The sequence below is a fragment of the Schistocerca piceifrons genome, chromosome 3, assembly GCF_021461385.2.
Source record: "Schistocerca piceifrons isolate TAMUIC-IGC-003096 chromosome 3, iqSchPice1.1, whole genome shotgun sequence".
NCBI lineage: Eukaryota > Metazoa > Arthropoda > Insecta > Orthoptera > Acrididae > Schistocerca > Schistocerca piceifrons.
In genome coordinates, this window is record NC_060140.1 from 662,343,424 (window position 1) to 662,356,820 (window position 13,397).

The following is a 13,397-nucleotide window of genomic DNA, read 5'->3' on the forward strand; positions in this document are numbered from 1 at the left end:
AATAGCTGAATTTCATTTACTAGTTCCTTTAACAGTTTCACTTCCTCCTCTGTTATGTGGGGCAACCTCTGTTGGCTCTCTGGGATCAAGGTCCAATCCCCAATTTCCAGCCTGACCGTAGCAGATGTCATTGTGGACCTTATTGCTACCTCCAACACCTTAGGCCATTATTTTGCGCAGATTTTGAGCTCCATCCCTTATCTCCCCGCATTCCACGACTCGGAAACGAGTGGAGCCAGCTTGGGTGATACCCTTCTCCTCTCAGAATCGTGAATACTACAATGTCACCTTTTCTGTGAGTGAGCTACACTGTTGTCCAACGAATCATTGATGTCGATGCTGAAGTTCAGTCTGCAACCACAAAACACTGCAGGTCCGTCCAGTAGAGAGTGTGCAGCGACAGATTTGATGGTATTCTTTTTCTTGTCGGCGGCAGATGTGGTCATTTCCACGTCTTCAATTGTTTTATATATAGTCTGTATCTTCTGTGTGTGTGTGTGTGTGTGTGTGTGTGTGTGTGTGTGTGCGAGTGTATACTCGTCCTTTTTTCCCCGAAAGGTAAGTCTTTCCGCTCCCGGGATTGGAATGACTCCTTACCCTCTCTCTTAAAACCCACATCCTTTCGTCTTTCCCTCTCCTTCCCTCTTTCCTGATGAGGCAACAGTTTGTTGCGAAAGCTTGAATTTTGTGTGTATGTTTGTGTTTGTTTGTGTGTCTGTCGACCTGCCAGCACTTTCATTTGGTAAGTCACATCATCTTTGTTTTTATATATATAATAGAGGGAAACATTCCACGTGGGAAAAATTATATATAAAAACAAAGATGAGGTGACTTACCGAACGAAAGCGCTGGCAGGTCGATAGACACACAAACATACACACAAAATTCAAGCTTTCGCAACAAACTGTTGCCTCATCAGGAAAGAGGGAAAGAGAGGGAATGACGAAAGGAAGTGGGTTTTAAGGGAGAGGGTAAGGAGTCATTCCAATCCCGGGAGCGGAAAGACTTACCTTAGGGGGAAAAAAGGACAGGTATACACACACACTCACACACACACACACACACACACACACACACACACACACACACACACACACACATCCATCCACACATACAGACACAAGCACCTGTCCTTTTTTCCCCCAAGGTAAGTCTTTCCGCTCCCGGGATTGGAATGACTCCTTACCCTCACCCTTAAAACCCACTTCCTTCCGTCTTTCCCTCTCCTTCCCTCTTTCCTGATGAGGCAACAATTTGTTGCGAAAGCTTGAATTTTGTGTGTATGTTTGTGTTTGTTTGTGTGTCTGTCGACCTGCCAGCGCTTTCGTTCGGTAAGTCACCTCATCTTTGTTTTTTATATATATATATATATATATATATATATATATATATATATATATATATATATATATATATATATATATATATATATATATATATAGTGAAGGTACTGTGAATATGCCGAGTTCCTTAAATGTCTGCAAGGGGACCTTTGTTGAGCTCTAGCTGTTATTCTGATTAACAATGTAGGAAATGACAGATTGCTGCTTACCATAAAGAAGATATGTCAAGTTGCAGTCAGGCACAAGACACTAACAAAGGCTTTTGGCCACAGCCTTTGTCAGTAAAAGAAACACACACACACACACAAGCAAGCACACCTCACGGGCAGACGACCACCAATCCCAGCATCTCGGATTTGAAAGCATTCTGGCCCAGGATGCTGGAGCTGGCGGTTGTATCTCTGCGTGTGTGCGCATGCGTGTGCCTCTTTCACTGGCAAAGGGTGTGGCCAAAAACCTTATGTGAGTGTCTTTTAATTGTGCCTATCTGCAACTTGACATGTCTTCTTTACAGTAAGCAGCACTCTGTCTTTTCCTACATTGAAGATATTCCCACCTGGAGTTTCTATTATTTTGCTTAGACACATTTGTGCAATGAATACTTTTTCTGTTAATGATGAATTATCCCAAAGTATGCTGCCATATGAAAGCAGTGATGAACACAGGCATAGTAGGCTAATGTACTGAGATGTTTATCGCCAAAATTTGTAATATCCCTATTAGCATAAGTACATTAACCTAAATGTTCCAGCAGATCATCAATGTGTTTTTTCCAGTTCAGTTTCTCATCAATGCATACATCCAGCAATTTTGAATATTTTGCCTTAGCAACAGACTTCTGTTCAAAGTCTATATATTCATCAATGGTGTTCTGCAATTTTCCTATACAGAACTGTATATACTGTATTTTCTCAAAATTTAGTGAGAGTCCATTTGCAGAGAACCACTTAATAATTTTCTGAAAGATATTATTTACAATTTTGGCAGATAATTCTTGTTTGTTAGGTGTGATTACTGTACTTGTACCATCAGCAAAAAGAACTAGCTTTGCATCTTCATGAATATAGAGAGGTAAGTCATTAATAGATATTAAGAACGATAAGGGACCCAAGTCTGAATAGTGTGGGACTCCTTTCTTGATGCCTCCCCAGTTAGAGGACTCTGCTGATTTTCGCAGACTATCTGTCATGTTAATTTCAATTTTCTGCATTCATCCAGTTACATTTGTGCACTGTCCCAATCATACCACAATATATAAGCTTATCTAGAAGAATTTCATGATTCACACAGTCAAAAGCCTTTGGGAGATCACAAAAAATTCTAATAGGTGATGTTCAGTTATTCAGCGCATTTAGTATTTTATCAGCGAAAGCGTGTATAGGATTTTCTGTTGAAAAGCCTTTCTGGAAATCGAATTGACATTTTGTTAGTACTTCATTTTTACAAATATGTGAAGCTGCTCTTGAATACATTACTTTTGCAAGAATTTTGGATAAAACTGTCAGAAGTGAAAATGGATGGTACTTAGCATCAGACCTATACCCTTTTCTTATGCAATTGTTTAACAATAGCATATTTCAGTCTACCAGAAAAATTCCCTGTTTCAGTGAGCTACTACGTGTGCGGCGTAGAATCCTACTTACCTTTTGAGAACAAGGTATTAGTTCTCTGTTGGAAATGCCATTAATTCTGTATGAGCTTTTCCTTTTGAGTGAATTTTTTATTTACTTAATTTCAGCTTGAGAGGTGGCTTGAATTTCAGTTTTATGAAATTGCATAGGTATTCTCTCTTCCATGAACAGCTGTAACCTATTTTCCTATAACACTTAAAAAATAATTATTAAAAATATTTACTAAGTCTGACTTTTTGTTAACAAACTTTTCATTGTGTTTACAATATTATGAGAAGGGAAGTTGCTACTCATCATATAGCGGAGATGCTGAGTCGCAGATAGGCACAACAAAAAGACACTCACAACTATAGCTTTCAACTACGTGCGCGCGCGCGCACACACACACACACACACACACACACACACACACACACACACACACACACACACACACACACACAAAACTGCAGTCTCAGGCAACTGAAACCACTCTGGGAGCAGCAGCACCAGTGCATGATGGGAGTGGCAACTGGATGGGTATAAAGAAGAGGCTGGGACAGGGAGGGGGGGGGGGGGGGGATAGTACAGTGGGAGTGGCAGACAGAGAAGTGCTGCAGATTAGGCGGAGGACACAGCAAAGGTTGGGAGGGGAGGAAGACTAGTAGTGGAAAAGGAGAGGAAAAAAAACTGGGTGTGTTGGTAGAATGATGGCAGTGTAGTGCTGGAATGGGAACAGGGATGGGGCTGGATGGGTGAGGACAGTGACTAACAAAAGCTGAGGCCAGGAGGGTTACAGGAACGTAGGATGTATTGCAGGGAAAGTTCCCACCTGCGCAATTCAGAAAAGCTGGTGTTGGTGGGAAGGATCCATATGGCATAGGCTGTGAAGCAGTCATTGAAATTAAGGATATCGTATTTGGGTCATTGAAATTAAGGATATCGTGTTTGGGTCACTGAAATTAAGGATGTCGTGTTTGGGTCACTGAAATTAAGGATGTCGTGTTTGGGTCACTGAAATTAAGGATGTCGTGTTTGGGTCATTGAAATTAAGGATGTCGTGTTTGGGTCATTGAAATTAAGGATGTCGTGTTTGGGTCATTGAAATTAAGGATGTCGTGTTTGGGTCATTGAAATTAAGGATGTCGTGTTTGGGTCATTGAAATTAAGGACGTCGTGTTTGGGTCATTGAAATTAAGGACGTCGTGTTTGGCAGCATGTTCAGCAACAGGATGGTCCACTTGTTTTTTGACCACAGTTTGTCAATGGACATTCATGCAGACAGGCACATTGTTGGTTGTCATGCCTACCTAGAATGCAGCACTGGTTGCAGCTTAGCTTGTAGACCATATGACTGGTTTCACAGGTAGCCCTGCCTTCGATGGGATAGGTGATGTTAGTGACCGGACTGGAGTAGGTGGTGGTAGGAGGATGTATGGGACGGGTCTTGCATCTAGGTCTGATACAGGGGTATGATCCATGAGGTAAGGGATTGGGAACAGGGGTTGTGTAAGAATAGACAAGTACATTGTGTAGGTACGGTGGATGGCGGAATGCCACTGTGGGAGAGGTGGGAAGGATAGTGGGCAGGACATCTCTCATTTCAGGGCATGACGAGAGGTAACTGAAACCCTGGAAGAGAATGTAATTCAGTTGCTCCAGTCCTGGGTGTTACTGGGTTACAAGGGGAATGCTCCTCTGTGGCCGGACAGTGGGACTTGGGGAGGTAGTGGCAACCTTGTACGAAAACAAATCTCCTGTGCCTTATTTTCCCAGACACTCACCTTCGTTACTGTCCTCACCCGTCCAACACCTTCCCTGTTCCCGTTCCAGCACTACACTGACATCATTCAACCACCACACCCAGTCTTTTTATTTATCTCCTTTTCCGCTATCCCGCCACCCCTCCCCACCTCTCTCATGCCCTCCGACTAACCTGCAGCACTTCACTGTCTGCCTCCCCCACCATACTATCCCTCCCCATCCCGACCCCAGCGTCCTCCTTACCCCACCCAGTCGCCACTCCCACCGTGCACTGGTGCTGCTGCTCCCAGTGTGGTTTCAGTTGCCTGAGACTGCAGTCGTGTGTGTTGTGTGCGTGCGTGCGTGCGTGCGCAAGGAAAGTCACTACTCACAATATAGCAGAGATACTGAGAGGGACAATGCATGTACGTGCGCACATATATGAATCTATTGTTGACAAAGGCCTTAATGACCGAAAGCTATAATTGTGAGAGTCTTTTTGTTGTCCCTATCTGCGACTCAGTATCTCCACTATATGGTGAGTAGTGACTTTCCTTCTCATAATACAGGGTTATTACAAATTATTGAAGCGATTTCACAGCTCTACAATAACTTTATTATTTGAGATATTTTCACAATGCTCTGCACACACATACAAAAACTCAAAAAGTTTTTTTAGGCATTCACAAGTGTTCGATATGCGCCCCTTTAGAGATTCGGCAGACATTAAGCCGATAATCAAGTTCCTCCCACACTCGGCGCACATGTCCTCATCAATGACTTCGAAAGCATCGTTGATGCGAGCTCGCAGTTCTGGCACGTTTCTTGGTAGAGGAGGTTTAAACACTGAATCTTTCACATAACCCCACAGAAAGAAATCGCATGGGGTTAAGTCGGGAGAGCGTGGAGGCCATGACATGAATTGCTGATCATGATCTCCACCATGACCGATTCATCGGTTTTCCAATCTCCTGTTTAAGAAATGCCGAACATCATGATGGAAGTGCGGTGGAGCACCATCCTGTTGAAAGATGAAGTCGGCGCTGTCGGTCTCCAGTTGTGGCATGAGCCAATTTTCCAGCATGTCCAGATACACGTGTCCTGTAACGATTTTTTCGCAGAAGAAAAAGGGGCTGTAAACTTTAATCCGTGAGATTGCACAAAACACGAAACTTTTGATGAATTGCGAATTTGCTGCACGAATGCGTGAGGATTCTCTACCGCCCAAATTCGCATATTGTGTGTGTGTGTTCACTTCACCATTAAGAAAAAACGTTGCTTCATCACTGAAAACAAGTTTCGCACTGAACGCATCCTCTTCCATGAGCTGTTGCAACCGTGCCGAAAATTTAAAGCGTTTGACTTTGTCATCGGGTGTCAGGGCTTGTAGCAATTGTAAACGGTAAGGCTTCTGCTTTAGCCTTTTCCGTAAGATTTTCCAAACCGTCGGCTGTGGTACGTTTAGCTCCCTGCTTGCTTTATTCGTCGACTTCCGCGGGCTACGCGTGAAACTTGACCACACGCGTTCAACCGTTTCTTCGCTCACTGCAGGCCGACCCGTTGATTTCCCCTTACAGAGGCATCCAGAAGCTTTAAACTGCGTATACCATCGCCGAATGGAGTTAGCAGTTGGTGGATCTTTGTTGAACTTCGTCCTGAAGTGTCGTTGCACTGTTATGACTGACTGATGTGAGTGCATTTCAAGCACAACATACGCTTTCTCGGCTCCTGTCGCCATGTTGTCTCACTGCGCTCTCGAGCGCTCTGGCGGCAGAAACCTGAAGTGCGGCTTCAGCCGAACAAAACTTTGAGTTTTTCTACGTATCTGTAGTGTGTCGTGACCATATGTCAATGAATCGAGCTACAGTGAATTTATGAAATCGCTTCAATCATTTGTAATAGCCCTGTATTGTGACATTCCATCCTGGATTTTCCATTGTTTGATTTTTTCATTGAGTTTGATAGAAATAAAGTTTTGCTGTGCTCTTGAGTGCCCTGTTTCTCTTTTAACAATATTCCAGCTTGTTTTAATTTTACTATCAGATATGCTAATCTCATATATAATGCACATACTTCTTTAATAACTTTTCTTAATACCGTCCAATCGTTTTTATAATGTTTGACTGCTTCCGAATCATTACCCCTTCTAGCTATAAGATATATTTCCTGTTTCTGTTTACAAGATATTTTTATCCCTTTAGTAAGCCATGGCTTTTTAGATCATTACTTTCAATTATATTTCACTGTTTTATTAGGGAAACTGTTGTCAAATATACTCACAAAGGTATCTTGACATAGGTTAAATTTTACATTAGCATTAGGTTCCCTGTACACCTCATCCCAGTGTAACAGGTGTAAGCTCTCTCTACAGTTTGCAATTGTTTAATGAACACACTAGTTTGTAGGACTGTTTAGCATTACTCTATGGAGCTATGTCATAAACTGCAACTAGCTATGCATCATGATCAGAAAAACCACTCTTTAGAGGAAAGGTTTTTAATTGATTAAATTTATGACAACATTATCTATCAGTGTGCTGCTTTCCTATACTACCTGAGTAGAAAAGTCAATAACTGATATCAAATTGAAAGAAAGAAATAGAAAGAAGGAAGATTGGGATTAATATCCCATCGACATCGAGGTCATTAGAATCAGAGCACAAGCTCAGATTGTGTCAAGGATGCAGAAAGTAATTGTCCATGCTCTTTCAAAGGAACTGTCCCAGCATCTGCCTTGAGCGATTTTGGGAAATGACAGACCGCCTGTATCTGCATGGCTGGATGTGATATTGAACCATTGTCTTCCAGAATGCGAGTCCAGTGTGTTAATCACTGCGTCATTTCAAATTGAAAGAGCCAAGTAGTACTTCAAGGTCATGGTTTCTATCCCTGCAGACAATAATTTGCTTTCCTCTGTCTGACAAATAGCACAACAAAGAATAGAAACAGCTGCAAATTTCATAATGGGGACCTATACACAGCTATAGTATCATTATTTAGTTTAAGCTCACAGGCACATGCTTCTATATTTCACACTACGCAGTCCTTTTTTTTTTTTTTTTTTTTTTTTTTCACACTATGATAACTTTTAACATAAACGGCAACTACTCCTCTCTCCGTAGTGTCTCTGCTTACATGTGATGAAAGCTTATATCTAACTACATTTACGTTTTCCATATCTGTAACTATATGATGGTTTAGCCAACTACAGCCTATCTCTGTCCACAAAAGAGATTCAGCAAAGTAGTTAGGCAATAACTTTTTATTTTAAGCTTAGACACCTTGAACTGAAAAATATAAGTCAATAAAAAGAATATTAATAAAAATGGAAGAGTAGAGAAGACTGTCCATGTAGTTGTCACTGCAGAGTAATGCTGCACATCACGGTGCATTCACAGATGTTCTTGGCGATCCCCCCTAACCCCCCCCCCCCCCCCCTCCTCACCCATCACCCACCATCTGGTAGACCAGTGCTTCGGGAATGTAGGGATATTTATATTTCACCCAACGCCCAGCTCTTGTGTGTGCTGAAGGCAGTGCTTGAACTTCTTCAGCCTCCAGTGCTGGCAGTGACGGTACCTCTTCCTCTTGTGGCATTGAGAAGGTGTCGTCCGTGTCCAGTAGTGTGGAAGATGACACTTTATGTTTGGCGTGTATATCTTCTTCGGTCTATAATATATGTGCAGGTTTGACCCGTTCTGATGATATCACTTGACTCTTACCATTTTGACCCCTACATGCATGGTATGTTTGTCCCAGAGAGCACTCTGTAGGGCACAGAATAAGGGGCTGCAGTGGTGACATAGTTACCGCCTCATGTCTCGAGACAGGAGATGGGTGAAGTCTGGCCATATGCTCACTCACTTTTGCAGTTCAGTCTGTCATCATGCCCCGATTTGATCAGCAAAGAATTCTGTGGGCAGTCATACGGTTTCACTATAAACCAGTTCTGCGGTGAATGCTCCTAAATCTGCTTTTAATGCTGTACAAAGGCCCAAGAAAACAGGTGGCAAAGCTGACAACCAAGAATGCACATGGAACATTAATGCAGCTTTTAATGCCCTATGCCAATGTTCGATTGAGTGTTGGGTGGTACGTCGTGGTATGATGGTGTTGGAGACCACAGAGGTTGGCCAATTCCGAGAACAGCTTCAATTCGAATTGATACCCCTGGTTTGTGGTGACGTGTAAAGAACAATCAAAATGTGCGATCCATGATGAAAGAAGTATGCGTGCCACCATTTCTGGGGAATTCTCAGGTAATGAAATCACCTCCACCCATCTGGGGAAGCAGACCACTGGAGTGAGGAGATAACAGTACCCTTCTGACGGTAACAGAACTCCACAGTGTCCAAGTGCACATTTGTGAAATATTGCATCGTAAGTGGGAAGTCTCCTACAACTCGGTGCATGTGTCATCCAACCTTGGCCCTCTGACAACCTAAGTACGTTTTTGTCCAACTACGGCAGTTGTTATTTATATTGGGCCGCACGAATCTGTCCATCATCAGTTTGACGCAAGTGTTTATTCCCGGGTGAGCCAGCCCATGGATGCTGTCAAATAACTGCTGTCGCAATTTCTCAGGTACAAAAGGCCTTGGTTTTCATCGTGATAAGTTGCACCAAACTTGGAAATGTTCACCAGCAGGTTTTATTTGCCGCAGATATAACCTGGATGTACTATCGCAACAGAATTCGACAAGTTGTTGGTTTCTCTTGCACAGTAGCTAGCTCCTTGTAGTCAGTAGTTTGAGAGATCGATTCCAACGGAGACAAGAAATCTGCCACGGCGTTCTCAGCTCCTTTTATATGCTGTCATGAATTTGTCTAAATTGTCCGTAGTAAGCGTTCATCTTCATTCCTTCTGAAGGTGAAAGTAATTGGTTTGTGGTCTGTGAAATGTGTGAATGGTCTGGTTTCAGTTCTTGAGTGGCAAGCAGGAGGAATGTGATCATTGCTGTTTTATTGTCATGTGCACTAATGGCGATCATAAATTTGATATCTTTGTTTACAGTGCCGTGGTACTGGAAAGTCAGATCAAGCATTGCAAGGCATAATTCAGGTGTATCGGAATGAACTGCAGTGGGCGTATTTTCATATTGCTACTGTTCCTTGATGAAATGGAAAATTTCAATGCAATGTTTCCCTGGTTTACTATGTGTGTCATGTGGACGCGCCAACTCTGCAGTAGATGATACTGAACAGTGCTGTATTTGCTGCTGCGTGGAGTGAGCGCGTGGTTTGAGTGCCATGTTGTGGACTTTGTGGCCCCTCTCGCCAGAGATTTGAGTTCTTCCTCGGGCGTGTGTGTGTGTGTGTGTGTGTGTGTGTGTGTGTGTGTGTGTTTTACTTTTAGCATAAGTTAGTTTAAATAGTGTGTAAGTCTAGAGACCAATGACCTGAGCAGATTGGTCCCATATAAATTCACACACATTTGAACATTTGGTGTATTTGTTTGTCGACGACAGAATTCAGTATACAGGGTCAGCAATTTGGTTGGTTAATTTGGGGGAGAAGACTAAACAGGGAGGTCATTGGTCTCATTGGATTAGGGAGGGATGAGGAAGGAAGACGGCCACGCCCTTCCAAAGGAACCATCCCGGCATTTACGTAAAGCAATTTAGGGAAATCATTGAAAACCTAAATCAGGATGGCCAGACACAGTTTTGACCCATCATCGTCCCGAATGCAAGTCCAGTGTGCTAACCACTGCACAACCTCACTCGATTGGTGACCACTTTAACCAATTACAGCTTATCTCTGCCCACTAACTAGATTCAACAAAGTAGTTAGGCAATAACTTTTTATTTTAGGCTCAAACACCATTAATTGAAATATGTAAGTCAATAAAAAGAATAACAATATAAATCAAAGAGTAAAGAAGAGTGTCTGTGCGCTCGTCACCACAGAATAAGGCTGCACTTCACTGTGCTTTCACAGATGTTCTTCTGGTGAATCCCACAATGTTCATACAGGCTTAGTAAAAGTGCTGTGTAACAGAACTTCCTGAGTGATTTTCATAAATTCCTTTAATTTATTTTCCATTGTGTGCAGTTAATATTACAGGCTTCACAAAAGTAACTTAAAATCTGTCAACAAGTAACTGATAAAAAGGTGAAGCCACTGCTTACACAAAGCACTAAACCATATGCAAGTGCTGCTTGAAAGTTGCCAATACTAAGAGATATGAATGGTATTGGGACTCTGACATTAGATATTGATTCAGTAATGTGTCCACTTAACAATAAGAATACTTTTGGGATCAAGATAGATATTTGACAATAAACTATGTAAATTCATTAAAATAATGAACTTTGTGGTACTAAAATAATAAATTTTGGCAGAGTGGATGACTAAGAACTTCATTAGTAAATCACTACTTTCTTCAGTATTCATATTGCACATTTAATTTAAAAAAAAAACATATATTTGCAATGTGGATGAATAGCACTTACGAACTCAACAGCCCACAAATTAAACAAGGAAAACAATATGCAGATTTATTCTTCACATGAAGCTTTACGGCAAAAGCTATTAAATCTTATCTACTCCAATATATCCATTATATGTAAGCTATTGCAATCAATCACTGAAACATCAGCCATTAAAAATATTCAATTCTACTTTTTCACAAAGTGTGTGATAACGCATGCAATATTTCCCGCATCCCTTTTTCATGTGTGGATATTCTATGGGAAATAGTGGCTATGATACGTGTACAACACATATAGGAACATATAGGAAAGTTTGCATTAATTCATTCAGTTTTATTTTCTTAATGGCATCAAATAAATATTAATTGTATAAAAGTGGCTTCATGGGATCTTAATTTTTGGTGCCTTAGTTTTTAAATAGGGAATAAAAAATGACAGCAAAATTACACCAAATTTTCATATTATAATTACTAAACTACAGTCAGTATACAAGGTAATAGTTGAAAGTATTTTGCACTGAAGAGTATGGTTCTATTTTTGCTGCTTGAAGGAATGCCATAGAAACTAGAAACATAAGAAAGGGGGCTCTGCTTGTGTGGATCACATACTTAAAATAGGTCATAGTTACAGTATGCACAGAAGTCCTACAACACATCAATAAAGGGAGGAAGTTGAACTGCTTTGAAATAATGGAAATTAATAAACATATGTCAATTTCCTCAAGCTTAGTACTGAATGATCAGCCACATTTTCCTTACTTGCTACTTCTAACTGCAGTTACTACTCATAATACCATCCAGATCGTGTAAATTATACCACACACTCAGTGCCCCATTTTTTTTCTTTTATACGATTTGCTATAGTTCCATGTGCACTGATAAAAAATTTTTGCTTTGTCTAATCACAGCTATTTCACTTGCTTTCTTATTCTCGTTTGTATACCTTACCTACCTGTAACAAGATTATTTTGTTCAGCCACCCCCATGGACCATGTCACCAAAATTTATTGTTCAGTTTATTTTCTTCTAAACACAATTGTTGTAATTTGTTATTTAGTTCATTTTTTAATGTGCCACATACTAATTCAGTAATTTTACATAATGTTTTCACTGAGATACTCTGTAATGCACTAGTTTAAAAACTTTGAACCTGCAAAATTCCACAGCCACACACGTCATCATCAGGTACAAAGATTAATACAGTAGCAGGCCAAAAGCCTCTTTGTAAAATAATAAGTGTTGTGTATTTCTTCCATAGTGTCAAAAAATTAATTGCTTACTATATCACTGTTTCTACTATTTGTAGGGCATCATGAAATGTAAAAAACAAATAAATAAATAAATAACTTCCTGTTCCAGCTGCAAAATCAGGAGGAGGAGCCACAAAAAAAGACTCTGAAATTGAGATTTAATGGTGAAGAAAGTGCTACAGATTCGACTCCACTGAGAGGAATTAAGTTCAGAACCATTCCAGTGTCTAATAAATTCAGTATTTTTAAAAAACCTAGAAGTGAAGGTACAGCTGATGTAGTAGGAAGTGTAAATTATGATAGTGAAGTAACGTACGATGGACATGGAGGTCATTCCAAATTAGATGAATTTCCGAAACTTGGTCCAAAATTCAGGCCAGAAAAAAGGACTATGAAGATACCTATAGCACGAATGAAGAAGAAAGCAGCAAGTTCAGATAGTTTAAAACGCTATGTAACAGGACTTCCTGACTGCTCTTCCTAAATTCCTTTAATTTATTTCCCATTGTGTGCAATTAATATTACAGCCGTTACAATATTAAATTAAATTTTTGCAACAAGTAGCTGATAAAAAAATTGGAGACATTACACAGACAAAGCGCTAAGCCATATGCAAGTGTCATTTGAAAGTTCCCAGTACTAAGAGATATGAATGGTACTGAGACGTTGATGTTTGATATAGATCCAGTAATGTGTCCATTTAACACTAAGAATACTTCTGGGATCAAGATTGATATTTGACGATAAACTATGAAAATTCATTAAAATAATGAACTTTGTGGTACTAAAACAATAAATTTTGGCAGAGTGGATGACTGAAAACTTCATTACTAAATGACTACTTTTTTTTCAATAGTCATATTGCACATTTAACAAAAAAACTTTTATTTGGTATGTGGATGAATAGTACTTACAATCTCAGCAGTCCACAAATTAAACAAGGAAAACAATGTGCAAGAATTATTCTTCACATTGGACATAAGACTTTGCGATGAAAGCTATTAAATCTTGTCTACTAC

At 40.5% G+C, this 13,397-nt stretch overlaps 1 protein-coding gene across 4 annotated transcripts in view; it reads left to right on the plus strand.

The window, feature by feature from the left end:
- LOC124789612 (E3 ubiquitin-protein ligase TRAIP) overlaps positions 1–13,188 on the plus strand; it is a 216,933-nt gene extending 203,745 nt beyond the window's left edge. For all 4 annotated transcript variants that reach the window (XM_047257027.1, XM_047257029.1, XM_047257028.1 and 1 more), the window contains one exon: positions 12,488–13,188. In XM_047257027.1, coding sequence (XP_047112983.1) covers positions 12,488–12,862 — 375 coding nt within the window. In that variant the 3' untranslated portion in view covers positions 12,863–13,188. The remainder of the gene's footprint in view (positions 1–12,487) is intronic.
- Positions 13,189–13,397: the final 209 nt, after the last annotated feature.